This window comes from Grampus griseus (assembly GCF_964374135.1).
Source record: "Grampus griseus genome assembly, chromosome: 10".
In the NCBI taxonomy this organism is placed as follows: Eukaryota; Metazoa; Chordata; class Mammalia; order Artiodactyla; family Delphinidae; genus Grampus; species Grampus griseus.
Genome location: NC_139004.1, coordinates 83,096,819 through 83,124,588, shown reverse-complemented (window position 1 = coordinate 83,124,588; position 27,770 = coordinate 83,096,819). Strand labels below are relative to the sequence as shown.

The window sequence follows — 27,770 nt, the reverse complement described above, 5'->3', positions numbered from 1 at the left end:
CTGCTGTAATTCAACACACAGTAGCTTAAAGCAAACAGAACATGTTTCACTCTGTGGAAATGTGAAGGGTGAATTGAACTCCAGGCCCTCCAGATGCTTTGAAATGGAAGAAATGTTAATTGCCTCCTCTTCTCTGGAGAATCAGTTGCGATTTCCGGTTTCCAGCCCTGCCTAGGTTTCTCTCTTGGCCATTTTCCTGTGTGTTGGGATATACTTCTGATAGGGGTATCTGTGAAGAGCAGAACTCTTAAGCCATGGGACATGGAGAAAACAGTGTTTCCAGAAAAACTAACAGGGAAAACAAATGCTGCTTATGTATAAAAACTTCCCTGTTTCCACACATATAGAGACAATGGGAGACAGCATGCTAGTTTTGTTAAAAAAAAAAAAAAGCAAAAGAAAGAAATTATGAATAATATATTTACTGAGAAGCTTTAGGTTTTAGCTAAGTATGTATATATATATACACACATAGATATATTTTTAAGTTTAGTCTGTGAATGATCTTGATCTTGTTCTTGTCAAAAATCTAAGGAAACTTGCTCTAGGATTAACCTTGAATTCCTTATCCTATCATTCAAGGCCCTCCATTGCCTCTTTTCAATTTAGTAATTCAGTCTTATCTGCCACAGATTCTTTATACTATTCTTTCACCTTTGTTTTGTTTTTTAATTTTATTGAAGTATAGTTGATTTACAATGTTGTATAGATACTATGCTTGATAAAACATCCTCATGCTTTTGCTTCCATTGACCCTTCTATGGAGTATCCTGAGAGACTCCACAAAAATCTCCCAGACAGCTCCATCCCCAGTGTCCTTTCTTTTTCCAAGTTCCTAGAGCCCATAATTATCCATTCAAGTCTCTGCGTGCATAGAATCTGAAGTTTTGTACTGAAGTGGCATGAACCTTAGAAATCAGGAAATCACGCTTTTTCTGTCTTCGTCACCTGAGCAAATAATTGGCACTCGCCTTCTTTCTCTTTTTATATAATCCTAGGTGGTACATCACAGGCAAAACAGGCTAGGAGAGCATGGACTTAATGGGGACAAACAATACATTATTTCGAAGGACAAGCCATGGGAAAGAAATATGATGTTTCCATTTTTTAAAGATAATTTAGTGGGTACAAAAGTATCCAAATTTAAATAGATATAGTTTTCAATCAAGTAACTAATTTTAGAATGCCCCAAGGCTGAGAGTTTTGTTTTCTCTTACTTTACCATTTCTGTAAAGCATCCTTGCATACAAAGCCAGATGGTTTAAAAAACGCTGCGATAAATAAAACTTTTAAAGTACCTAGCATATTCTGCATTTAAGAGGCTAAACTCTGATGGGACAAAGCACTCTGAACAGCTTTAAGCTTAATGTGTATCAGTGGTTGAAGCTCTGGAAGCTCTTATGTGTTTGCTTATACAGCAACAGTACTAATAAATAAGCCAGGAATTTCAAAAAGTGTGAATAGTCCTGAAAGAGGACGTTACTCTTAGATGTGCAAAAAGGAAAGATGATCCAAATTCAAATTTACTGCCTCATTACACAGGTTTTGTCAAGAAACAGGTGAAGCCATTCATATTATGCTTTTTTTTTCTATTCACTCACTCCCACCTTAAAAATCTTAACTGAAAATTTTAACTTGTTTTTAAAGTGAAATAATTTATAGCATTTCCATGTTAGAGTTTTCTATTATATTCTGACCACCAACCATTAGTAATTGTAATGAGTATATTTTTTTCATACACGTCACTTTCTCCAAATTTACTGCATTTAGTCCACAGATTTCACCATGTAGAAAATGGGTCTAAAATATGTATAAGCCCATGCCAGGTTTAAAAAAGGATTCCATTAGCATTCGGTTTTATTCTGGCTGGAAATTAATAAAGTATTACAGTTTTATTAACAGTATTTGAAACACAAGCTGTCTTTTTGCTGCAGAGAGAATATTTGCGTGTTTATAGGGCTGTCACTGAGTTTCTCAGACATTTAACACAGATGCACAGTAAATAAAGTCTCACCCCCCCCAAAAAAAAAATCTTTGATAAATTTTATTCATATTTGGCTATGGGTACAAACTCTAGGCCATGTATGTGAAGTCATGGTGATATCGCTTTGCTAGAGAGAAGGGCTGCAGGTCGGCTAAGAAATTTAAATGCAAGAAAAAAGCAGGAGCAGCTTATGCATTGCTTCTTATTCTAGGACATACAGGGTCTCTTCAATAAGTACTGCTCCAAATGTTTTCCTAATTCCATGCTAGGGAGAGCTAAATATTTTCTATTCATCTATGAAATCACGCAATTGGCAAGGAAAACATGTTGTATCATCTATTTCTGAATACATGGGAAGTGAAAGGAAGAAAGTAATAGAAAATATAAACTCATGCTATCTTAATTCTAATGTCTAGCTATAAAAACATATAATTGTACCAAGTGCTATCTAATATTTTTATGAACTGCAGAAGCTGTTGATCACTCCCATTTTTGAAGGTCTTTTTGCTTGGTCATCTAAAGATGCTTTTCAGATTTCAAAAGATCAGCTATTATTGTCCTCTTTCCGTCCCTAAGGAATTAGTAAAATGCACGTTCATTTCCTTCTTTCTAAATGTTCCAGTTAAAAATTAAACAGTGAAGAAAAAAGGGAAACATTATCTTGGACACCTTTTTGTCATTATAACAACAAAAACTGTGCAATAGAAACTCAAGTTTTATTCTGATTTTTTTGTTTGTTTTTTAACAAGACCGTCAAGAATAATACAGGTTACAGAGCTGTAACCTCCTTAAAGAAGAGGATATTTAGTTTGCAACAAATGCCTTCTAGTGAGAACATATTACTAGCACTTCAAAAATTTACAAAAGGTTGACAAAATATTCTCCTAAATAGCTAGCTTTATATTTATAAACAAAATAGAAACAACTGGTTTATCCACTGCACATCAAACAGGAGGCAAAGTGATCGAGATCACCTTTGATTTTAAAGAAAAATAAAAACTACTTATACTCCACATATTATAATCCTAAGGAAGGAATATTTTTGAAGGATGCTGAGGGGGATTAAAACAGGCTAATGCATGACATCCTCTCCTTCAGTAGTCTTTTCATTTACTCATATTGCCTTGATCCTTTACAATTACTTTTTTCCTACAAGATAACCATACTGTTGCAGTACAATCCGTAATTCTTTTCTTTTATTCCCCTTAAGAAATAAGTGCGACCCATTTCCTATCAGCTTTCATAAACACACTTGAAACTTCAGACATAATAGGAGGGTGGTTTCTTTGAGTTTGAGGCCTTTTCTCCGTAACAGCAGAGAGGAGAACAGGGTGGCCTCTCCGTGCGTGCTGCCATGGATAGCTGGATGGTTTGTGCACCTCGTATTTCAAAAACACAAACGGAAAGTAGGTCTGGACAAGGACAAACTGCAACCCGATTTCTGCGGCAACCCTATCAGCAGGTCAGCTCTATTTACTCCTTCACTTTACTGATATAGTCAGTGAACTTGCTGATGCTCTCTTCCTGCTGTTCTAGGGCATCCAGGACAATGCCCATGGGCGTCCTCTTCAGACCGATCCCCTCCATTTTATTCTCCAGTTTGTTCTTGAGGTTCCGGAGTCTCAGCGATGCGTGGATAAACATCACTACAGGGAAGTGAAACGTGGTTAGCATCAAAGCAACGGTTCTCTGTTTCCCTTCACACTTGTAGCAGAAACTTTCTCTGTTAGCTACAGTCCCGTCTGGTTCTCTCATTGATCCAAGTCCCCACATGGATCCTTGGACTTTATATAAAGTATTCTTTGTGTGTGCAGGAAAATGTTGTGTTCAGCAGCAAGGACCATAATCTGGCTGCCACTCTCTTCCCTTCACACATGGATATCATTACCTTTCAGATGCTACTTAAATGCCCTGAAATTCAAAGTGAATCCATGCGATTCCAACTTCACTAAAAAGCAACTGAACACCAAGCATTTCAGAAAAGAGCTCATGCTCAGTTCAGGGATTACCTGTATTTTGTCCCTGCAGGAGGCATGCAGGTGAAGTCCTCTTAGAAAATGTCTGCTATGGGGCAGTTTTCCATAGTGTTGGGTATAGATGTCTAGATAAAAAGCTAAGGGTCTTATGGGCCTTATGTAACCTGGTGTTCCCCAGATTTGCCTGACTATTAAGTATTACCTGAGTTTGTTTATAAAGATTCTCTGGCCTCTCCCCTAGACCTTCTGAACCAGAATCTTAAAGGGACGGTCCTGGGAGTCTGTATTTTAAACAGACACACTGGGTGATCTGCACCAGCAGTTTTCAAACTTCTGTGTACATACAGATCACCTGGACAGACGGTTAAGTAGGCAAATTCCCAGTCTTCATCACCTAAAATTCAGCCTGTTAAGACTGAGGTAGGATGCCAGAATGTAACATTTCAGTAATCATTGTGGATGCTTCTAATTGTGGATGCTTCTGACGTAGGCGATTTCGGACCTTCATTTTGAGACGCACTGATGTGTGTTCTCTCTGGAGGCTCCTAATCTAGAGCGGCCATTAGAAACATTTGAGAAACTTTCTAAAAATACAGGGTCTTTGGGCACCACTGTGGACCCAAAGAATCAAAATCTCCAAGGGATGGAGCTGGCAAATTTATATTTTTAAAAATCATCCTGGATGATTCTCCCAATCATCAAAGTTTGGGAATCACTGATATTGTCTAATTTCCTTCTGTTATAGATGAGTGAACTACAGCCCATAGAGGATAACTGGTCCAGATCCCATGGCTGGTGTCCAGCAGGTCTAGGAATAGAAACCTGGACCCTTGACTCTTGGCTTCTGATACATTTCATTACCCTGGCTTGTGTTTCTACAAGCTGCATTTCAGCAGAATCACTGAAGTACTAAGCCTGTAGCACATAAAGAAAACCTGAAGAGTATTTCAAAAAGTCTGAATTTCCTGATTCAATTATTTTATCCAATAAGGTATGAGATTCACATATAAATATTCTGGGCTTAATCTAACAAACCTCAAACAAGCAATTGATTTTATTTAATGGTATAGCGGCACACGTGAAATGCCATTAAAAGTTAAAGGGATATTCCTGTCACTTAATACACTATAATTTTAATCAGATTTCTCTTGATGAGACTGGAATTTTATCTGTTCTCTATTTCAGGCTTCAAGTGCTTGGGAATCTCGGTAAACAATACATATAGACTTTAGAAAATGTCTATTTCTCTTCACCAGAATTGGAGTACTTGGTATCTATATTCTGGGCCAACTTACAAAACTTTCAACACTAAGTATGAGCTTCTGAGTAAGTAGAGAGTAAACATCAATTTCTCTGTCACCACAGGATGCCTGGCACTGAACGCCTGAGAACAGACTCTGATATCAGACACATCTGGATTCCAGTGCAGGCTATACCACTTTTCTGCTGTATGACTTGCGATCCGTATTTGTTTTGTTTACTGTATTTGTGCAATTAATGGACTATTAGGCCTTGATCTGCTGTTTCAGAAAATTCTGATAATTTTGTAGACCTGCCAACACACCTCAGAAACAGGTTAGGTTATTCCCACTGAATGATCGCGCCTACATTTCTTTATGATATAAGGAAAGGAAGGCCCAGGTTCACTTACACAGCAAAGGAAAAGTGATGCCAAACACAAACACCATGACTCCCCCAAACATGGATATGAGGAAGTAGCTGGCTAGCATGACCACCATGACAAACGTTGTAGGGTACTGCTTCTTCATCCGGCGGAGGATGTCTTTATTGTGGGCTGCCCACACAAAGCCCGTGAACACCAGCACCACCACGATGCCTCCAAGAATCATGTTGAAGGGGCTCAGGAACCTGGGATATGAAAAAAGAGGGAGCCCAGGTCAGGAGGAAGAAAAGGAGGAAGAGGAGGAAGAGTAACAACAAAGTACTTACTTAAGCCTTTTATATAAGTTGTCTCATTTAATCATATCTTGATGAGGTAGACGCTATCAATTTACTTCTCAAAGGAAGAAACTTAGGCACAGAGGTTAGAAAATAGTGGAGCAAAGATTTCCCACTGAGGCAGTGTGACTCCCATCAAATAGCCCGTCTCAATAGAGGCCCAGCATTTTAAAAGACTAGAGCCCCTCTTTTGGACGGGCTGTCTTTAGCTTTTATACATCCTGGGCTCTAGTACACGTTGATTGTATTTTCTGAGCTCCAAGGGCTTATTTAAATCCTCCTAGAAGCTGCCATGCTAGATGAATGTGGAGTACAGGTCACACAGTGGGCTCCATGAGCCCGATCCGGTCTGCAGTCACACTTGTGTTTGGACTGTGCAATAATTTTTAAAACTTTTACTTGAATCCCAATGTGTTTTTTTTTTTTTAAATCCATAAATCTTGGGATTTCTTGCTTCTCCTGGAAACAAGAAAATCTCACAAAACTGGGCCCAGTTTCCCATGTCAGCCACTGGCTGGAGTGCCTTCTCACTTAGATAGAATAAATGCTCTCCCTTTAGCCTCAGCCCTCACCCCCCACCCCCAGTATCTATGGCATCTCTGACACAGAGGCCCCCAGTGAGCTGCCATTAATATTGTTTTTCTAACAGCTCCCCTGCACTGCTCTCTCACATAAGCTGCCTGGCCCATGGAGGCATTTGGGTTTATGACTCCTGGCACGGAGAGGCCATTATAATTCTTTAAAAGGCCCAGAGTATCATTAGGAGATGGGTCATCAACTGAGATTTCCAAGCATAGAACCTCCAGTTTCATTGTTACATGAAGCAAAGGTTACTCTACTGTTGATAATGGGGGAAACACATTATAAAGAGGAAATTTAGATCAAGTATTTCATAAGTGAGAATGACTGGGCATTGTAGCCCCACTCAGCCCAACCCTCCCACCCCACTACGTGTACAGAATCCTTAACAAGACATTTGTGGTCAGCACGTATGATGAATTGCTAACTTTTTACCCTTCTAAGAGGCTAATGAGCATTTTGCTTGGGAAGGACAAGGAGGGTCAGTGTGTTACCATCATGCTCTGAATATTAACATCACTGATTTGGAAGACAGGATAAGGAAAGGTGATGCCCAGAGCTTACTTTCTCTGAAATAGAACAGATGAAGGAGTCATATTCATATTGGGATGCATATTTAGGACAATTAAGATTCTTTTTTAAAAAAAATCCCTTTAAATTTTAGCTCTGATTCTGCCTCCTAAAACACAAAACCTGTTTTAAATAGTTTCAAATAGGAGTGAAAGTATTGCATATCTTAATGGGTGAAATCAGGGACATAAGTTGTGTCCAACTCCTTTGAAAAAGTAAAAAATTTCTACCAAAATGCACGGAGTTAAACAGTGGTAAAAGTAGTAGCACGTAATTTAAAATTAACCCCTACAATAATAAGTTGCTTATTTCATTCAGAACTCTTGCAAATACTTATACCCTTCAAGGCAAAAATCGCCTCTTTAGAATAGTCTAAGGAAGAGAATAAAAATGCAAAGACTGAACTGTAACAGTATTCACACAAGTGGTATTTATGATTTATAACCTTTAGAAACAACCTATGTGGCCAACAATTTACTAACTGGTGGCATATACAACTGTTTTCAAAAAGTCAAAGTATACTTAATAATGTGGGAAGACAATAATATATTGATTGCGTAAAAGTGACAATTCTCTCTGGTAGGTGGATTTAGCGCCTATGTTATATAACTCAGAAGTAGAAATTTTTGCAATTCGTAAATTATTTTGTAATCAGAAATAAAATGAACATATAAAAAATGAAATATAAAGATGTAAAAGGGGACCTCCCTGGTGGTCCAGTGGTTAAGAATCCGTCTTGCAATGCAGGGGACACGGGTTCGAGCCCTGGTCAGGGAACTAAGATCCCACATGCGGTGGGGCAACTAAGCCCGCGTACCGCAACTACTGAGCCCGCGCACCTCAACGAGAGAGCCTGCACGCTGCAAGCTACAGAGCCCACATGCTCTGGAGCCCGCCCGCTGCAACGAAAAGATCCTGCGTGCCACAGCTAAGACCCAGTACAGCCAATAAAAATAAATTAAAAAAAAAAGATAAAATAAAAACTAAAACCTGATCTTTAAAAAAAAAGAAAAGAAAAAGAAAAAAGACTATGGGATGGTTAATTCAAAAAAAAAAAAAGATATAAAAGTAACTGCTCCTCAGCCCCACAACGCCGGCTTGGGACAGGCCAACTACAACAGTCCAATCTTACCTTGCCTCATCTCTCCAATTACATTAATGCAATTTCAATTCATACGCACAGCCAAGCTCTTCCTTCTCCCATCCAAACTTTGGTGTCCTGCCCACTCTCTAGATCCTCTTGTAACCAATCCACCACCCGCCCTGCAAGCTTTCCCACCTTCCAGCACACGTGCTAGTCTATCTGTCCTCCTCCGTCAGTTTTTTATTATTTAGGTCTCTTCGTCTCTTTGTTCTTTTTTCTTTTCTTTTTCACAGTTTTATCTGGCTTATACCGTGTCTCCAGCTTTGACCCTGGAATTGGTTTGGGAAAGACAAAAATTTCCTTATAGGTCTGGGGAAGGGAAGACTGGGACAGGGCCAAAACAAAATCCTCTTTAGCTAGTGGTAGGGAGACTGGGTAGAGAGGCTCAGAAACTCTCACAGATTAATAAATTTCATTTCTAGCACCAAAAAGATTCTGAGAGAAATGATACCAAAAGACTCCAGTAGTTATACTGGGTAATAGGATCATTAGTAATATATTCCCATTTGCTTATCTCTATTTTCATATTTTTTCAATAGCCATGTATTACTTGAAAATAAAAAAAAAATTGATATTTAAAAATAAAAGAAATGGGGGAAAGGTGCCTGAAAGAGACAAACCCTTTTACATAGCCTTGATGTTGACAAAATCAACATCAACTCAAAGAAGCAGAGCAGAGGGTTCAAGTTTAGGAAACTCCTTTGCATAAGCTGCAAATAGGAGATGGCTGGTTGGTGGCAAAGTGTCAAAGGTCTCCGGCGCAGTTCTTCCTAGAATATCTGTTAAAATAACAATTCACGAGGTGTAGCATATACTAAAATGCATGCCAAACTGTTTCTATTTTTCTCGGGACAAGTGAGGTAGATACCTAGGCTGAATGTCTAAATAAAGCCCAGGACAAAGAACAATGAAAAATCCAGGCCTGACTCAAGCAATTCCAGATTTGCTTTTCACCTGTTCCTGTTGCTCATGTTCAAGGGAAAAGAACAGAGCAGAGTCCTACAGAAGTGGTTTTAGCTTACCACGTGCCCAGCCATGATCTGTAATTAAACCAAAGTTCCAAGCTGGAAAAAAATGAACAAAGTTACTTGGAGCAGAAATGATTTTCTTCCTTACTCCGCTTAAGGGCAATTCCATTCTAAGAAAGGGTAAAATGCACACTACTCCCACTGCCCTGGCACCTCCCTCTACTTGGAGCAAAATAGACCACCCTCCAGAGATTAATTTCATTTTCCAGTGAGTGTAGGAGTTTGGGAACCAGTTGTCGACTGAGATGAGTAAAGCTGTTTTACTCAACAGTTGGGTTCTTAGTGACATCAGTCACAATGAAGCCCAGGGACCTTTAGGACAAAACTTCCATAAATGTGCCACCCCAGCTTTCATGTGGACAATTGCCATTGGGCTCGATGGGTGCTATTTCATTTTTTGGTAGTCTGTGAATGAGAGAGAGGGGGGAAGGGAGGAAGGAAGATAGAGGGAAGCAAAGGAGAGAGGGAGAGAGGAGGGAGAGAAAAGAGAGCGAGATCGTGATTTTCTATCTTTGTTGAAAATAGGACCTAGTTTTACAAATCAAAAACAATAACTTTTTCTATTGTGAGTTAAAAATATATACTTACATACATATGTATCCTATCCAATTAAAAAGTTGATAGATAAATGTAATAGTTAAAAATTCTGGTGGAATCACTGACAGTTGTATAAAAGTTTAGAATCCCAGCAGCCTCGTCAAAGAGGAATCACCCCAGTCCCATTAAACAGATGCATAAACTGAGGCCCAGGGCAGTGAAGGAACATAGTCAAAGGGATCCAGGGGGAGAAAAACAGTGCCAGTTGATGTAATTGTGACAGCAATTCATAATATAACCCATTCTGTGTTGTTAACCAGCTTCAGAGATTTCTCCCCTCAACCGTTTTAGAACCCTGTCCTTCCAGTTGGGGTAAGCAACTAAGGATCATTCTGGGAAATCCCTCAGCATTCTCATTTCTCTCTAAAGGAAGGCAGCTATGAGTGGCTGTGGACACAGGTCCTAAACTTGCCAACATGACTCAGCTAGCTATAGCTATAGTTTCAGCACAAGTTGCTAAAAAAAAAAAAAAAAAATCTCGGCCAACAGTAGAATTTTAGAGCTAGGATGGATCTTGAAAACACACCTCATTCTACATAGAAGCAAGGTAAGGAATAGATAAGTTAATAAATTTGTCCCAAGGCCACCAATTGCAGTGCTGGTGATAAAAGTTTACCCGAACAGAGATCTTCAGATCGACTCAAGTGCACGTTTGGTAATGCCTGCCATGCCGTGATGCCAGCAAGAGCCAAAGAGGTGGTGAAATATTTTCTGAGCAGCAGAAGCAGCTTTGCACTGAGTTCCAATTTTCTAACCCAAAAAAGCTATTTTGTCAGTTTGGTTCCTGAGGAAGCCTGACTCACCAAGAAAGCGGGGAACAATTTACTCACAGTGCACTTCTCTAAATTGGTGATGTTTTTCTGAGGTTCTTAAACAACCAGAGGGGTCACTGCCAGTATGAATCCACCCATCCATTTTCTTGCTTCTCATCACTCTTAGGATAAAAACAGGATTCTTTCCACATTCTACAAGGCCCCTCAGTGTCTGGCCCCTGCTTGCCTCTGCAGCCAGGGTATGTAGTTTGTACCTGGGACAATGGGGCTGAGCTGAGGGCGTAAATGTGGCCGGAAATTCAGGTCACACTTCACCCACCAAGTCTGCAATTTGGCTTAAGCTGCATCTCTCAGGACGAAGGGACAATCTGAATCATCAGTATGAGGGATGGCTAAGGGGTACACCATCTCTGCCTGTCAGCTTTTTCATACCGCCGCCTCCTGATTCTGCAAGCCATCTGCTGGCATTCTTATCTGTCTCTAGAACTTACCCTGCCCCTGGCCATCACAGGCCTGAGCACAAGCCGTTCTTTCTGCCTGATTCACTCCTATCTTCTTCGAATCTCAGCTTAATCAGCTTTTTCTCAGTCTCTCTGACCACATCCTGGCACCGTCTGCCTCTTCTTCATAGCTCTGAACCCAGTGGCAGTTTGATATTTACTTGAATGAATATTGGATGAATGTCTCTGTCTCCCACTAGAGACCAAGCGCTATGAGGGCAGGGACCGTGACATTTTCTCCCCAGCACTTGGCGCAGTGGCTGGCACAGAGCAGGAGTTCAGTAAATATTTGTAGAAAGAAAGAAAAAGGGGAAGTGAGAATCTAGCACATTTTCATGTTATTTAAAGTAAGCTCAGCAACTTTCTATGGCCAGGAATTAAGTGACAAGAGATTTATCTTGGACAAATCGCGATTATTCTCACTGTACACTAAGTATTACTGTAGAAATGGTCCCCGTCTTTGTACCTTCACAGAGTTGCGATGAAAGGAACAAAACAAAAACCGAAAGTAGGAAAAACTCCTATGCAAACATAGGAGATAATCAGATGAAATCGCAGGGCCCTTGGGCTCGCTGGAAGGAGGAATCTTTGTAAGTTCTGTCACTAGTGCTGGCTGGGGGCCAGGAGGGAGAGTGGGTGGGACAGAGAGAGATTCATCCACCTGCAGACCTGTCTATATAGGCCCTCTTGCCCTTGGATTCCTCAGATAATCCCAACCTTCTTCTGTGGTTATTTTGGTATCCCAACACGGCTTCCTTCCTGGCAAGAACTGTCTCTGACTATAAAGGACAAACGTAAATGTACAAATCAGTTTTGAGTAAACGTGATCGGTGTCTCCTGGGTCTAATGATCACAGGCAGTTAAGGTGGGGCAGGGATCAGACTCCTTTGTCACAGAAAGGTTAAAGTAACCTAACCTTGAGATTTTCCTAACCAACGGAATCAGCTCAGCTCATAGTATTTATTGCATACTCGCTGTGTACTGAATACTTACCACACCGTGTGTACTGGTCCCATCAAACTAAACACATCCAAATGATCCGCTGTCTTGGCAGCAGGTGGCATGTAAAAAGTATCCATTCTAAGACATATGAACCTCCGTGTTTTCTTTCGTATTTATCAAGCTCATTGCTGGTTTTATTTTTTATTAACAACAGCTTGGACCTGGGTTAGAAGCCATGAGCCTCACCCCTCCCCTAGCCATGGAGCTTCAAATAGTCACTATACAAGGGACTAATTAGACTGCAACAGATCCCTTTTAAACTTTTTTTACAGCAAATTTCTAAAGGTAGAGAGAATGGTATAATGAACCCTCAGGTACACTGATCACTGCCTTCAACAATTAGGAACCCACAGTTAATCTCACAATAATGCTTTAGAACTCAAGTGGAAAGATATTTGTTTACAAACTGTTCTTTCTGAATGCTTTTAGTGGAGTTGATTAAATGGTTGTCACATGGCAAGTTCTTACAGCACTGTGGAGAGAGGACAGGGGTTTGGACAAATGCTAATGAGCCTGGTGACACATAAACTCCCTTCCTACAAGCAGTTCCTGTCTATTTACCTCCCACTAACCCCAATTTCTGCATTCCTTTTTGTTTCCTGCAGACGAAGACTTCACTGATGGGCTACAAAGCAGATTAGAAGAAGCAGAAGCCAGAGCCCCGGTTTTCCACTTCAGATGGGCTTTCTGTCTTCCAGGTGTCTCCATTTCATGAATGCCCCCTGGGAGAAAAGGCCAGGAAATCCTATCTATTTATGGTAAATGCTTGCAGAGCGGAGATGCAGCCTACAGGTTTTTTCTTAAGATCACGGGCACGGAAGTGTTCCCTGGAACAAGAAGCCAAGCTCATTACAAGAGCCAGGGGAGGATGTTATAAGTATTCTGAAGCTGAGTGATTCACTTGTCCAAAAGGAAAATAAAAAATCTCCAAGGGTGCTGTTCAATTTGGTATAGGTCCAGTTCATCTTTTAGAACTGCATTTCCTGTACTGAGCTCTCTGCCCCTAGTAAGTTGATCGAGAGCTTTTGCCCTCTTAGAAAGGGGTAAAAAAGAAGCCCCAAATCTGCCTATTTACTTGAACATTTACCCAGAATCATTATAAATCCTTATATAGGGAAAGGGGATAGAAACTACCAACCGCAGGAAATATTTTAAAAAATAAAGTGTGTATGGGGAGGTGTTGAGAAGAACAAGGTTATATACATAGTGTCAGAAGATGATTTAACAGAAGAATTCTTACTTGAGGAAGAATTTTGAGATTAAAATTTCACTGAGTGTTGACAGACCTCTTAAAGTTTTGTACTCAGAAGAAACACATGACCCGCCCCAGAACATGTGCCAGCATGCCATGTGCAGTGCCTCAAGTGCAAATAAAAGTGCGTGGAAGGGCAGGAAGAGATTAATTCTGGGAGGATTTGGGATGGCTGGGTGGACTTGTACTCCTGCTGGTATCCTCAGAGCACCAACAGTATCTGGCAAGTAGCAGGTGCTCAGCAAATACTTGTCCAACTGAGTAGAAGGCATCTGTGCTGCAGGTGAGGATGGTTCCGTTTAATAATCCTTTCCCCGTCCATATACTCAATGCCTCTCCCATTTCTGACGCCGGAGAGTTTTGCGATTTGGCATCATAACGTATAGGGGAGATCAGGTAAGTCAGGTTGAAAATGATGTGTTTATATATGTGTATGTTTCTGTGCACTTATATAAAAATTAATTCTTATGTGTTCAGCATCCTCTTGGTGCCTCTAGAAACATGGTGAAGGCAGGAACCACAGCTGTCTCATTCTCCACTGTATCTCCCAGCACGGTGCCTGAGAAATCGGTAAGTGCCTCATATTCTTTGTGGAGTGAACAAATGAAACAACACAAATAGAGTAATATTGTAGAATTGGCTGAGGAATCTCAGAAACATTTCCACTAGGTTTCAGCCTGTTTATGCAATTGATTTCATCTGCAAAGGTTTTAATACATACCCATCCACCCAAGGGCTCTTTCTTTTCTTCCTCTACCAGCTAGAAACTTGGTTTTTCTTCCTTTTTGCAGTAAAAGGGGCAAACAGTCTGCCCATTTCTTAAAGCCAGATGCTGATGGCTACCAGTCTAGAACATATTATGGGACCACACTCATTTTTTTAAAAAATTATTTTTATTTTTTGGCTGCGTCAGGTCTTAGTTGTTGCACGCAGCATCTTTCCTGTGGCACGTGGGGTCAGTAGTTGTGGCATGTGGGCTTAGTTGCCCTGTGGCATGTGGGATCTTAGTCTCCCGAACAGGGATGAAACTGGCGTCCCCCGCCTTGCAAGATGGATTCTTAACTACTGGACCACCAGGGAAGTCCCGGGACCACACTCATTTTGAAAAGATTACAGTAATACTCTTTTCAGATAGAAGAAACTCCTTACCATCTTAAGCGACTAAAAGCAAAAAGTGGTAACTCTAGTTTCCACCCAGTGGTAGCACCAACATGGGCCACATGGAGATAAAGTATCAATACTTTAGCTAAGGAGAGACGTTCAAGACGGTGGAGGAGTAAGACGTAGAGATCACCTTCCTCCCCACAAATACATTAGAAATACATCTACATGTGGAACAACTCCTACAGAACACCTATTGAACGCTGGCAGAAGACCTCAGACCTCCCAAAAGGCAAGAAACTCCCCACGTACCTGGGTAGGGTAAAAGAAAAAAGAAAAGACAGAGACAAAAGAATAGGGATGGGACCTGCACCAGTGGGAGGGAACTGTGCAGGAGGAAAGGTTTCCACACACTAGGAAGCCCCTTCACGGGCGGAGACTGTGGGTGGCGGAGGGGGGAAGCTTCGGAGCCACGGAGGAGAGCACAGCAACAGGGGTGCGGGGGGCAAAGCGAAGAGATTCCCACACAGAGGATTGGTGCCGACCGGCACTCACCAGCCCAAGAGGCTTGTCTGCTCACCCACCGGGGCGGTGGGGGGCGGTGTTCGGAGCTGAGGCTCGGGCTTCGGAGGTCAGATCCCAGGGAGAGGACTGGGGTTGGCTGAGGAACACAGCCTGAAGGGGCTAGTGCACCACAGCTAGCTGGGAGAGAGTCTGGGAAAAAGCCTGGACCTGCTTAAGAGGCAAGGGACCATTGTTTTGGGGTGCTCGAGGAGAGGGGATTCAGAGCGCTGCTTATAGGAGCTCCAGAGATGGGCGTGAGCAGCAGCTATCAGCGTGGACCCCAGAGACGGGCATGAGACGCGAAGGCTGCTACTGCCGCCACCAGGAAGCCTGTGAGGAAGCCCAGGTCACTCTCCACACCTCCCTTCCGGGGAGCCTGTGCAGCCTGCCACTGCCAGGGTCCCGCGATCCAGGGACAACTTCCCCGGGAGAACGCACGGCGCACCTCAGGCTGCTGCAACGTCATGCTGGCCTCTGCCACCGCAGGCTCGCCCCGCATCTGTACCCCTCCCTCCTCCCGTCCTGAGTGAGTCAGAGCCCCCTAATCAGCTGCTCCTTTAACCCTGTCCTGTCTGGGCGGGAAGAGACACCCTCAGGTGACCTACACGCAGAGGCAGGTCCAGATCCAAAGCTGAACCCCAGGAGCTGTGCGAACAAAGAAGAGAAAGGGAAATCTCTCCCAGCAGCATCAGGAGCAGTGGATTAAATCTCCACAATCAACTTGATGTACCCTGCGTCTCTGGAATACCTGAACAGACAATGTATCATCCCAAAAGTGAGGTGGTGGACTTTGGGAGCATCTGTAGACTTGGGGCTAGCTTTCTGCATCTAATTTGTTTCTGGTTTTATGTTTATCTTAGTTTAGTATTTATTATCATTGGTAGATTTGTTTATTGATTTGGTTGCTCTCTTCCTTTTTTTTTTAATATTTATAGATATATATTTTTTCTTTTTTTCATTTTTTGAGTGTGTGTATGTGTGCTTCTCTGTGTGATTTTTGTCTGTATAGCTTTGTTTTTACCATTTGTCCTAGGGTTCTGTCTGTCCGTTTTTGGTTTTTTTGTTGTTTGTTTTTGAATAGTTTTTAGCGCTTGTTTTCATTGGTGGATTTGTTTTTTGGTTTGGTTGCTCTCTTCTTTCTTTTTTCTTTTCTTAATTACTTTTTTAATAATTTATTTTTTTATTTTAATAACGTTAATTTTTTTCTTTCTTTCCTTTTTTTTCTCCCTTTTCTTCTGAGCCATGTGGCTGACAGGGTCTTCATGCTCCAGCCAGGTGTCAGGCCTGTGCCTGTGAGGTGGGAGAGCCAAGTTCAGGACATTGGTCCACCAGAGACCTCCCGGCTCTACATAATATCAAACAGCGAAAGCTCTCCCAGAGATGTCCATCTCAACGCTAAGACCGAGCTCCACTCACCGTCCAGCAAACTACAGTGCTGGACACCCTATGCCAAACAACTAGCAAGACAGAAACACAACCCCATCCATTAGCAGAGAAGCTGCCTAAAATCATAATAAGGTCACAGACACCCAAAAACACACCACTGGATGTGGTCCTGCCCACCAGAAAGACAAGATCCCGCCTCATCCACCAGAACACAGGCACCAGTGCCCTCCACCAGGAAGCCTACACAGCTCCCTGAACCAACATTACCCAGTGGAGGCACACACCAAAAACAACGGGAACTACGAACATGCAGCCCGTGAAAAGGAGAGCCCAAACACGGTAAGTTAAGCAAAATGAGAAGACACAGAAACACACAGCAGATGAAGGAGCAAGGTAAAACCCCACCAGACCAAATAAATGAAGAGAAAATAGGCAGTCTACCTGAAAAAGAATTCAGAGTAATGATAGTAAAGATGATCCAAAATCTTGGAAATAGAATGGAGACAATACAAGAAACGTTTAACAAGGACCTAGAAGAATTAAAGAGCAAACAAACAACAATGAACAACACAATAAATGAAATTAAAAATTCTCTAGAAGGAATCAATAGCAGAATAACTGAGGCAGAAGAATGGATAAATGACCTGGAAGATAAAATAGTGGAAATAACTACTGCAGAGCAGAATAAAGAAAAAAGAATGAAAAGAATTGAGGACAGTCTCAAAGACCTCTGGGACAACATTAAACACACCAACATTCAAATTATAGGGGTCCCAGAAGAAGAAGAGAAAAAGAAAGGGACTGAGAAAATATTTGAAGAGATTATAGTTGAAAACTTCCCTAATATGGGAAAGGAAATAGTTAATCAAGTCCAGGAAGGACAGAGAGTCCCATACAGGATAAATCCAAGGAGAAACACGCCAAGACACATATTAATCAAACTATCAAAAATTAAATACAAAGAAAAAATATTAAAAGCAGCAAGGGAAAAACAACAAATATACAAGGGAATCCCCATAAGGTTAACAGCTGATCTTTCAGCAGAAACTCTGCAAGCCAGAAGGGAGTGGCAGGACATATTTAAAGTGATGAAAGGGAAAAATCCACCACCAAGATTACTCTACCCAGCAAGGATCTCATTTAGATTTGACGGATAAATTAAAACCTTTATAGACAAGCAAAAATTAAGAGAATTCAGCACCAGCAAAGCAGCTTTACAATAAATTCTAAAGGAAATCCTCTAGGCAGGAAACACAAGAGAAGGAAAAGACCTACAATAACAAACCCAAATCAAATAAGAAAATGGTAATAGGAACATACATATTGATAACTACCTTAAATGTAAATGGATTAAATGCTCCAACCAAAAGACATAGGCTGAATGGATACAAAAACAAGACCCGTATATATGCTGTCTACAATAGACCCACTTCAGACCTCGGGACACATACACACTGAAAGTGAGGGGATGGAAAAAGATATTCCACTCAAATGGAAATCAAAAGAAAGCTGGAGTAGCAATTCTCATACCAGACAAAATAGACTTTAAAATAAAGACTATTACAAGAGACAAGAAGGACACTACATAATGATCACAGGATCAATCCAAGAAGAAGATATAACAGTTGTAAATATTTATGCACCCAGTATAGGAGCACCTCGATATATAAGTCAAATGCTAACAGCCACAAAAGGGGAAATCAACAGTAACACAATCATAGTAGGTGACTTTAACACCCCACTTTCACTAATGGACAGATCAACCAAAATGAAAATAAATAAGGAAACACAAGCTTTAAATGATACATTAAACAAGATGGACTTAATTGATATTTATAGGACATACCATCCACAAACAACAGAATACACTTTCTTCTCAAGTGTTCATGGAACATTCTCCAGAATAGATCATATCTTGGGTCACAAATCAAGGCTTGGTAAATTTAAGAAAATTGAAATCATATCAAGTATCTTTTCCGACCACAGCGCTATGAGACTAGATATCATTTACAGGAAAAAATCTGTAAAAAATACAAACACATGGAGGCTAAACAATACTAAATAACCAGAGATCACTGAAGAAATCAAAGAGGAAATCCAAAAATATCTAGAAACAAATGACAATGAAAACACGACGACCCAAAACCTATGGGAGCTCCAGAGACGAGCTCCAAGGTTGTCCACTCTCACCAGTATTATTCGACATAGTTTTGGGAGTTGTAGCCACAGCAACCACAGAAGAAAAAGAAATAAAAGGAATCCAAATTGGAAAAGAAGAAGTAAAGCTGTCACTGTTTGCAGATGACATGATACTATACACAGAGAATCCTAAAGATGCTACCAGAAAACTACTAGAGCTAGTCAATGAATTTGGTAAAGTTGCAGGATACAAAATGAATGCACAAAAATCTCTTGCATTCCTATACACTAGAGATGAAAAACCTGAATGAGAAATCAAGGAAACACTCCCATTTACCATTGCAACAAAAATAATAAAATACCTAGGAATAAACCTACCTAAGGAGACAAAAGACCTGTATGCAGAAAACTATAAGACACTGATGAAAGGAATTAAAGATGATACAAACAGATGGAGAGATCTACCATGTTCTTAGATTGGAAGAATCAGTATCATGAAAATGACTATACTACCCAAAGCAATCTACAGATTCAAGGCCATCCCTATCAAACTACCAATGGCATTTTTCACAGAATTAGAACAAAAAATTTCACAATTTGTATGGAAACACAAAAGACCCCAAATAGCCAAAGCAATCTTGAGAAAGAAAAGCTGGAGGAATCAGGCTCCCAGACTTCAGACTATACTGACTTCAGGAATCAAGACAGCATGGTACTGGCACAAAAACAGAAATACAGATCAATGGAACAGGATAGAAAGCCGAGAGATAACCCCACGCACATATGGTCACCTTATTTTTGATAAAGGAGGCAAGAATATACAATGGAGAAAAGACTGCCTCTTCAATAAGTGGTGCTGGGAAAACTGGACAGTTACATGTAAAGAATGAAATTAGAACACTCCCTAACACCATACACAAAAATAAACTCAAAATGGATTAAAGACCTAAATGTAAGGACAGACACTGTGAAACTCGTAGAGGAAAACATAGGCAGAACACTCTATGACATAAATCATAGCAAGATCCTTTTTGACCCACTTCCTAGAGAAATGGAAATACAAACAAAAATAAATAAATGGGATGTAATGAAACTTAAAAGCTTTTGCACAGCAAAGGAAACCATAAACAAGACCAAAAGACAACCCTCAGGATGGGAGAAAATATTTGCAAATGAAGCAACCGACAAAGGATTAATCTCCAAAATTTACAAGCAGCTCATGCAGCTCAATATCAAAAAACAAACAACCCAATCCAAAAATGGGCAGAAGATCTAAACAGACATTTCTCCAAAGAAGATATACAGATTGCCAACAAACACATGAAAGGATGCTCAACATAACTAATCGTTAGAGAAATGCAAATCAAAACTACAATGAGGTATCACCTCACACCGGTCAGAATGGCCGTCATCAAAAAAATCTACAAACAATAAGTGACAATTTCTCGATTGTCACAACTGAAGGGGAGGGCACTTTTTTTTTTCCAAATTACGTTTTACTAATAAAACAAGTAAAAACTGATTTATCAATCTTCACATAGTAGAGAGCAGAGATGGTGCTAAACATCCTACAATACACAGGACAGCCCCCTACAACAAAGAATTCTACGATCCACAAGGTCAGCAGAACCCAGGTGGAGAAACACTACAGAAGGGTATTTCACCAAATTTGCAAGGGCAATATGAATTAGCAAAGGTTCTGAATTCTAAACTTTTTAAAATTGAATTTTTACACCATAGTAATCCTAACCAATACGTAGTAAGCACTGTCAGCAATGACCCAGTTAGAATCACTCCAGGAGCATGTTGCTGTTATGTGCTGGCATGCTGCTATGTGCTTCAAAATAGTTTATTCCGTTAAAAGTTGCCCCCGTGATCGCGTTGAAACTTTACGTTCATTTATTTATTCTTTGCATTCGCCAGCTAAACATCTGCTGTATTGTAGGCCTTGGGGATCCAGGGAATAAAAATAATGCTAACCACAACAACAAGAAAAAGAAAAAAATAATCACAAACAAAACCCACAGGGAACTCCCTGGTGGTCCAGTGGTAAGACTCTGCGCTCCCAATGCAGCAGGCCCGGGTTCCATCCCTGGTCAGGGAACTAGATCCCGCATGCATGCCGCAACTAAGAAGTCGGCATACCGCAACGAAGATCCTGCGTGCTGCAACTAAGAGCTGGTGCAGTCAAATTGATTGATTAACTAATTAATTAATTAAAAAACCCGCAGTCTCTGGCCTCAAGGACTCAACAGTGCAGAGTGAAGACAAGTGAAGAGACAAATTAAAAGCCTGTGGGGTAAATACCAGACAAGATGTGTGCACACGTGTGGGGAGTGAGGGGCAAAATCCTGTAGGAGAAGCAGGAGGAGATGAGTAAGTTGGGGACTGGTGTTTGGGTGGATGGAGCTGCTGGGATACAGATGCTATCTGTGTTTCTCCTTAAGTCAATGATAACACCAACAATGATGCAAATAATAATGAAAACTCCAAAATAAATTTCGTGAAGCAAAAAGTAGGAGCTGGACACTGTTCTAAGAAACTTGCCTATATTAACTCAGATAATCCTCAGAAAAGCCCTACAATGCAGGTACTATCATTAGTCTCATTTTACAGATGAGGAACCTGAGGCAAAGGGTGGTTCAAGGGACCTACCCAAGGTCACATGGCTAGTGACTGGTAGTTGGGATTCAAAATTTACTTAACCAGGCTCTGGTGCTGAAATTCTTAACCACTACTTTCTACTCTGTGAAGAGCCAGAAGGTATGACAACTGTCCCCCACAAGGACTATTAGCTAAGAGACTTAGACTTAATCTAAGAGGCAGAATAGATCTCCTGAGTGGAAGTCATATGCCTGGGAAACCATGCTTTTAGGATGAAGACCAAACTTCTAACCATGGATTACCAGGCCCTGACTGATCAGGCCCTCAGGCCTGATCTGTCTCTATCCTAATCCCTCTTAATCTCCATCTTGGTCTGGGCAGCCCTTCCGGGTGTTTTGGAGCTAGATAATATCCACTTCCCAGAAGTCTTTAGACCTGAGGCTAGAGCCCTCCAACAATGACCTGGCGGTCCCTTCTGTCCAGCAGGGGATGGTACCATTGAAGAAGACACTTCCAACACAGTCCTTTCCCCGGGAAACACCCAGGCCACATTTTCACACACACTCTACCAAGATATCATGAGAAACCATCAGATGCCAGTAGAGAATCCAGTCAAACAGCCTCCAGCTCTGTTCTGACCCTCCCATCTACTGATATCACCAAAAGAGGAGAGTCCTGTTTAGAATCAGAAACGTTCTGGCATCAACTAAGCCTCCCTGACCCTGAAGACATTTAGTTTCTTCCAGCTTTAAGATACTACAATTCCAAACCTCATGACTCATAGGAAGATGGCATAGTAGTTAAGAGTCTGGGGTTGTGACTTTGAGCAGGTCGTTTAAACTTTCAGAGCCTCAGGTCTAATAATAACAACAATAATAATGCAATAATAATGTCTCATCACATCGGGTTGTATGAGGGAATTTGCTAAATTACTTACCAAAGTACCTGGCACACAGAGCGCTCAATAAATGTTAGCTTTTATTATTATTAAATTATAAAGGAAGAAAAGTGCAATCTGGAAAGAACTACAGGCTGTGCATTTGTAGATGCATAGGAAACAGTTGAAGATGTCACACCAGGTTTTACTGGGGTACAAAGGGAATCCCACACTTGGCACACAATTTTCAGAACAACTTACTAGCCTGTATCTTTTGTAAGTTTTTAAAGATAAGATTAATTAAAAGATGAAATGGCGGGTGGGATAGGGAGGGTGAGAGGGAGACGCAAGAGGGAGGGGATATGGGGATATATGTATACGTATAGCTGATTCACTTTGTTATACAGCAGAAAGTAACACACCATTGTAAAGCAATTATACTCCAATAAAGACATTTTACAAAAATGAAATGGCTACTTTTCACTTTCACTTTCAAAAATGTGACTGCCAATCCCCATCTCCTATTTGAAAAGGGAAATAGGAAGGGCCAACACCCCAAACTGCCTGAGTTAGTAGGCTAAGACACCACAATGAAGGAGCTATATTTAGTCAGCGCATTCATAGTGAAAAATGAATTCCATCAAGGTAGCAATGCTGCTGGAGCTTGTGTCTGATCTGGGCAGTACATCTTTTTGAAAAGCAAGGTTTTTTGTTTGTTTTTGTTTTTTTTTCTATACATTTGATTGGTCTGTGTCAAATCTTGCCCTATATCTAGATTTGGGGGAGTGTACCTCAAAAAAAAAAAAGACCCCATAGCTAGACGACCAGGTAAGATGCCTTTACAAAGAAAGAGAAAAGAAAAAGCAAAACAACAGAGGCAATCCTATTTACCAGAGATTTTGTTTTAAAGAAATTTTTTTATTGTTCGGAGAAATAAGCCTTAAGCATAAAGCTAGGGGAAGGTTCAGAAGGCAGCTGCTCCAGGCCTGTCTGACTCCAACTAATTTTAACTTGGCTGCTGTATAATTCCGAGTCGGTTCAGAGCCCATGCTGTCCACACACCAAGCCATTCTGAGTTGGAAATTCCTTAAGCAACACATCATGAGGATCTGTGTAATTGTCTATTCAGTCACACAAATGAGAGTTCACTTCTGCATGGGGGCAGATATTCTGAACCACACCCAGAAACTGTGAACTCTCCCTCTCCCCCCCTGTGCTGGGTATTTGGTCCTACATCTTCTCAACAACTGTCACGTGCCCTTTGGTCAGGATTCATGTGTGATTGATCTTGGTGTGCCCAAGCTTGGCACAGAGAAGTGACTCAATAAATACGCCAAAGAACGGCAAACCAACTACAGAAACCATCCTATTTGCCCTTTCCCACCCTTTACAAGTTTAGATTTTTCCTTTCTCCCAGGCCAGCTTGCTTTCCCTCTGTGTTTGCTTTCAAATAGAAATGCCAGACACTTCTTTAATGGCAAGTGGGTTTCTTTATAAAGTCTGAGGGTGCTTTTTTCTTTAAAGGTGCATGGGATCAGCAAGATCTAGAATATCACCACCCCATCTTGCAAAAGTGAGTGAAGCATTTCTTAAAGGGTGAACTACCAGAAAAAGTGGTTTCTAGAAGAACAGGTGTTGTGTGAAATCGCATATAACAGAGGACACAATTTTAAGATCGGGTGTGAAGATAAAGTGACCATGCCTGGCAACTACTGGAAGAAAAAAGAGCAAAAGGACACCGTTTCTAAAGTCATGGCAGACTTCACCCCACACTGGGAGATGCGCCACCAGGCTACACCCACCCTTTTGCTCCCAAGCTCAGCTTTCCCGTACAATGTGGTAGGCATTAGGCAGAGAAACCTATAAAGAGAGTCGCCTCTCTGATGCCCCTTCTACACTAACACCCCAGAAGGCAGAGTCCGGATCCACACCCTGGCGCCCCAAGCCTTCCAGGGCGGCGTCCGCCCCAGCCAGCTCCAGCATAAGGTTACGCCACTTTCCTCTTTCTCCTTATTTTTAAGAGACTGGGGCGCTACAAATATCACCCCCAGCAAAAGCGTAATTGGGGTACGCGGGAAAGAAGTCATTTTTTTCTTGCCTGAGGTTGGCAACATTTCCTCACCCCAGGACCCCCCATCACTCTTCAGCCCGAGGCGCGGAAAAAAAAAAAAAGGGCCCCCAGATTGCTGCGGCCTCGCCCTGCGAACAAGTTTCCACTGGTTTGGCCGCGTGCAGTTTGTCAGGACAGGAGCTGGTCTTGGAGAGCGTTTACACATCCCGGGATCTTGCACCAAGATCCCACTCGGTGCTGACCCCGATCAGTACCCGGGAGGGGGACCCCACTTACCCCACGACGGAAATCATCATGGCAGCCACCACCAGGTAGTTGGTCTGATAATAGAGCAGGTTGCTCACCACGCGGTTGTTCCATTTGGAAATGTCCCTGAAGTCCGGCCGGGCGAAGCGGTCAGAGCCTGGGAAGAAATCGTCCCAGGCGCGGAGCGGAGCGATATTCACGTCCATGTCTCGCTTCCCAGCTTCTTGTTCTTTGCTTCTGGAATCTGGCGGCGGCGGCGGCGGCGGCAACCGATCAGCTGAGCGGGGTGAAAGATGACAGTGGCTCTGGCTCGGTCGGCTCTGCGGTTGGCGGGCAGAGAAACAAAAGAAATTGGGAGCGGGCGGGCGTTTCTTCTCTTCTTTACTTCTTGATTGGTTCTAAGTGGTTGGTTACAGGAAAACTGGGGGCCCGCCACAGAGCAAGGAGCAGAGTGCAAAACAGAGGTGAAATAACAGAAAGAAATCGGCGGAAATCCCCCGTCTGAAGAGAAGTGGCAATGCCTTCCCGGGCAGTCCGAATACAACGTGCTTTAAAATTCCCCTTTTGAGGGTCTAATCTACGAATGTCGTCTGGACCTTAAGGACAATTTTTGCAGCTGTTCAGAAGACAATCTAAGTGAAATGGAGTGGAAGGCAACTATAGTGTTTCTGGAGGATGAGCTGGTTTTGAAAATTAAGTAGTTACTAACCTTTGCACATCCGAATGCAATTCACATATTTCTCTGTTTCACCATGAGTCACTATGAGTGAAATGAGACTGGCAAAATGGGAAAGAAGGACGTGTAGAACGGAAGGGCTGGTTTGTTCTTTCACTTTTCTTCTTTGTTCTCTATCTCTGTTCTGTGGGGGCAAAATTATACAACTACTGTGCTGATCTGATGAAGTGGGCACTCTGGTCACTTCAGCCCTGAGCTGAGCATGTTGTTTACGTTTGAAACTAAACAATGGTCTGCAGTGAACTAATTGTTCTGCACCCAGTATTTTCTGGGCAGAAACGTGGATTCGACTCCAGAAAAAGCTAAGTTTTTTTCTTTCTTTCTTTCTTTTTTGGCTGCATTCCGTCTTCATTGCTGCACACGGGCTTTCTCCAGTTGCAGCAAGTTGGGGCTACTATTCCATGCGGTGCACGGGCTTCTCATTGTGGTGGCTTGTCTCGTTGCAGAGCACGGGTTCTAGTTGGGCGGGCTTCAGTAGTTGTGGCCCATGGGCTCAGTAGTTGTGGCTAGCTGGCTCTAGAGCGCAGGCTCAGTAGTTGTGGCGCACAGGCTTAGTTGCTCTGCGGCATGTGGGATCCTCCCAGACCAGGGATTGAACCCGTGTCCCCTGCAATGGCAGGCGGATTCTTAACCATTGCACCACCAGGGAAGTCCTGCTTTCTTAGTTTTATCCTAATATCTGTGAACATCTGTAAGGGAGCACAGTATTTTAATATCTACGTGATAGCTTTGTATCCCAGCCCAAAGAACTGCCAAGAGATGTGTTAGTTGTCAATTTCCTTCTAGGGGTTCTGAAGAGTCATCTTTTTTTCAGTTAAGGGGCTGGTTGATAAAGTAAACCTCCTTTTATCAAGATGCATAAGAATAAAGTATTTTGGTTAATTGTGTGGTAGGCAGATTTCTAAGATGCTAGCATGTAAGATAACGAAGTCTTTAAACCTTCAAGTGGTGCTGTTTTTAAAAACTGAATTCACTTTCCTCAGACTACCAATTTTCAAAAAATTGGAAAGCCATAAAATATACGTAATGCAAAGTCTAGACGACAATTTGATTTCCCTTGATGATTCAGAAGCCAGTTAAGAAAATTTCAATGACTCTAAGAAATTACTCCTGCCACTGGTGTTTAGGAAAGTTTGGTGATTGAATCCAATCACTAAGATATAGCCTAGATCAGCGGTCTCCAACCCTTTTGGCACCAAGGACTGGTTTTGTGGAAGACAGTTTTTCCACGATGGAGTGGGGGGATGGTTTCAGGATGATTCAAGCGCATGACATTTATTTTGCACTTTATTTCTATTATTATTACCTTGTAATATGTAATGAAATAATTATACAGCTCACCATAATGCTGACAGGAGGCGGAGCTCAGACAATAGTGTGAGCGATGGGGAGCGGCTATAAATACAGATGAAGCTTTGCCCGCTCTGGTCACCCGCCACTCACGCCCTGTAGTGGTCCGTGGCCACTAGATGACGCTTTTAAAATAAAGTTTAAAATGTGAAAATGTTCCTGAGCTCTCACATTTTCTTGATTCTGGAAAAACAGGAAGGTTTAAACTCAGAGAGAGCAAAATTAGAGTCCTAGCTCCCTGGTTGCTGGTGAATGACTTTGGAGAAATTACTTAATCTCCTCCAGCCTCAGTTTCTTCATGTGTAAAGTGGGTGTAATAGGAACATCTGTCATACAGGTGAAGATAAATAAAATACTGGATGGGAAGTGTTTAGAGTATAGTAATTGCACATTGTTAGATACTACTGTTACTGTTATTAATCATAATCATAATACAGGACTTGATTCATCTGTATGGTATTAACACTGCTTTAACCTGAGTTGTTTTCTACGCTGCTATAGTGAACATTCACTGACCTTTCTCTATCTAGTTGCAATTTTATTGCTATGATTGTATCCGGATAGACTTGATAGCAAAACAAAATGTTGAAAAATATCACTAGGACGCCAACACATATTTTGAGTCCTTTCCAGGTGAAAAAGGTGAAAAGAATGCAGTCTTGTTGTGCCTTCAAGGATCTTGCAATGCAGTAGAAACCTAAACTTAAATACAAGACAGTGAGAGGAGTAGTAAATAGAGGTGTGCCAGGGCTTGGTGCTTAGTTACAGGAAGTCAGAGGGTGGTGAAGAATTCCTTGGGGCTTAAGAATTTCAAGAAGCTGTGCTGTGGGCAAGCTGAGTAAACCATCTTGGTCCAGACCAGTGTGGGAGCCCCAGTAGGACCTCATTAGGAGCTGTGACCAAGAACTTTTACCTTCCAATTGCTCAGGACCACATGACCATAAGTTGTCAAGTGTGTGTTAGTAATAATAGCATTACTCACTGATTATAGGCAAATGATATCCAGTAAACATTTGTTCAGTGTTTTTTAATTTATTTGTTTAAACCTCCAAAGAGGTTTAAAAACAAAGAAATGAAAAAAATCTGGATATAGCTGTATATAACATGATCCCTTTCTTCCTGTCTCCTAAGATATTAACCATCCTTCTCTCTCTGGTTTAACCATGAGAGACTTTTTTTTCCACTACACATTTCGACCTTTATCATAAAATTATTTAAAATAAAAATGAACACATGTGGAATCCTTACTTTATTTCAGGCTCTGTTTGAAATGCTTTTAGTCACAGCTCTTTGTCACTGTTCATTGTTCATTCAGGGGGATTGGCTTCAACA

At 41.5% G+C, this 27,770-nt stretch overlaps 1 protein-coding gene across 1 annotated transcript; it reads right to left on the bottom strand.

The window, feature by feature from the left end:
- Positions 1–101: 101 nt before the first annotated feature.
- On the bottom strand, positions 102–24,613 carry ARL6IP5 (ARF like GTPase 6 interacting protein 5). The gene is made up of 3 exons (XM_082663471.1): positions 24,383–24,613; positions 5,612–5,829; positions 102–3,630 (listed from the first exon to the last, which is right to left on the bottom strand). Exons 1-3 carry the CDS (start codon positions 24,556–24,558, stop codon positions 3,458–3,460), a joined length of 567 nt encoding a protein of 188 aa, XP_082519597.1. The 5' UTR covers positions 24,559–24,613; the 3' UTR covers positions 102–3,457.
- Between the last annotated feature and the right edge of the window lie 3,157 nt (positions 24,614–27,770).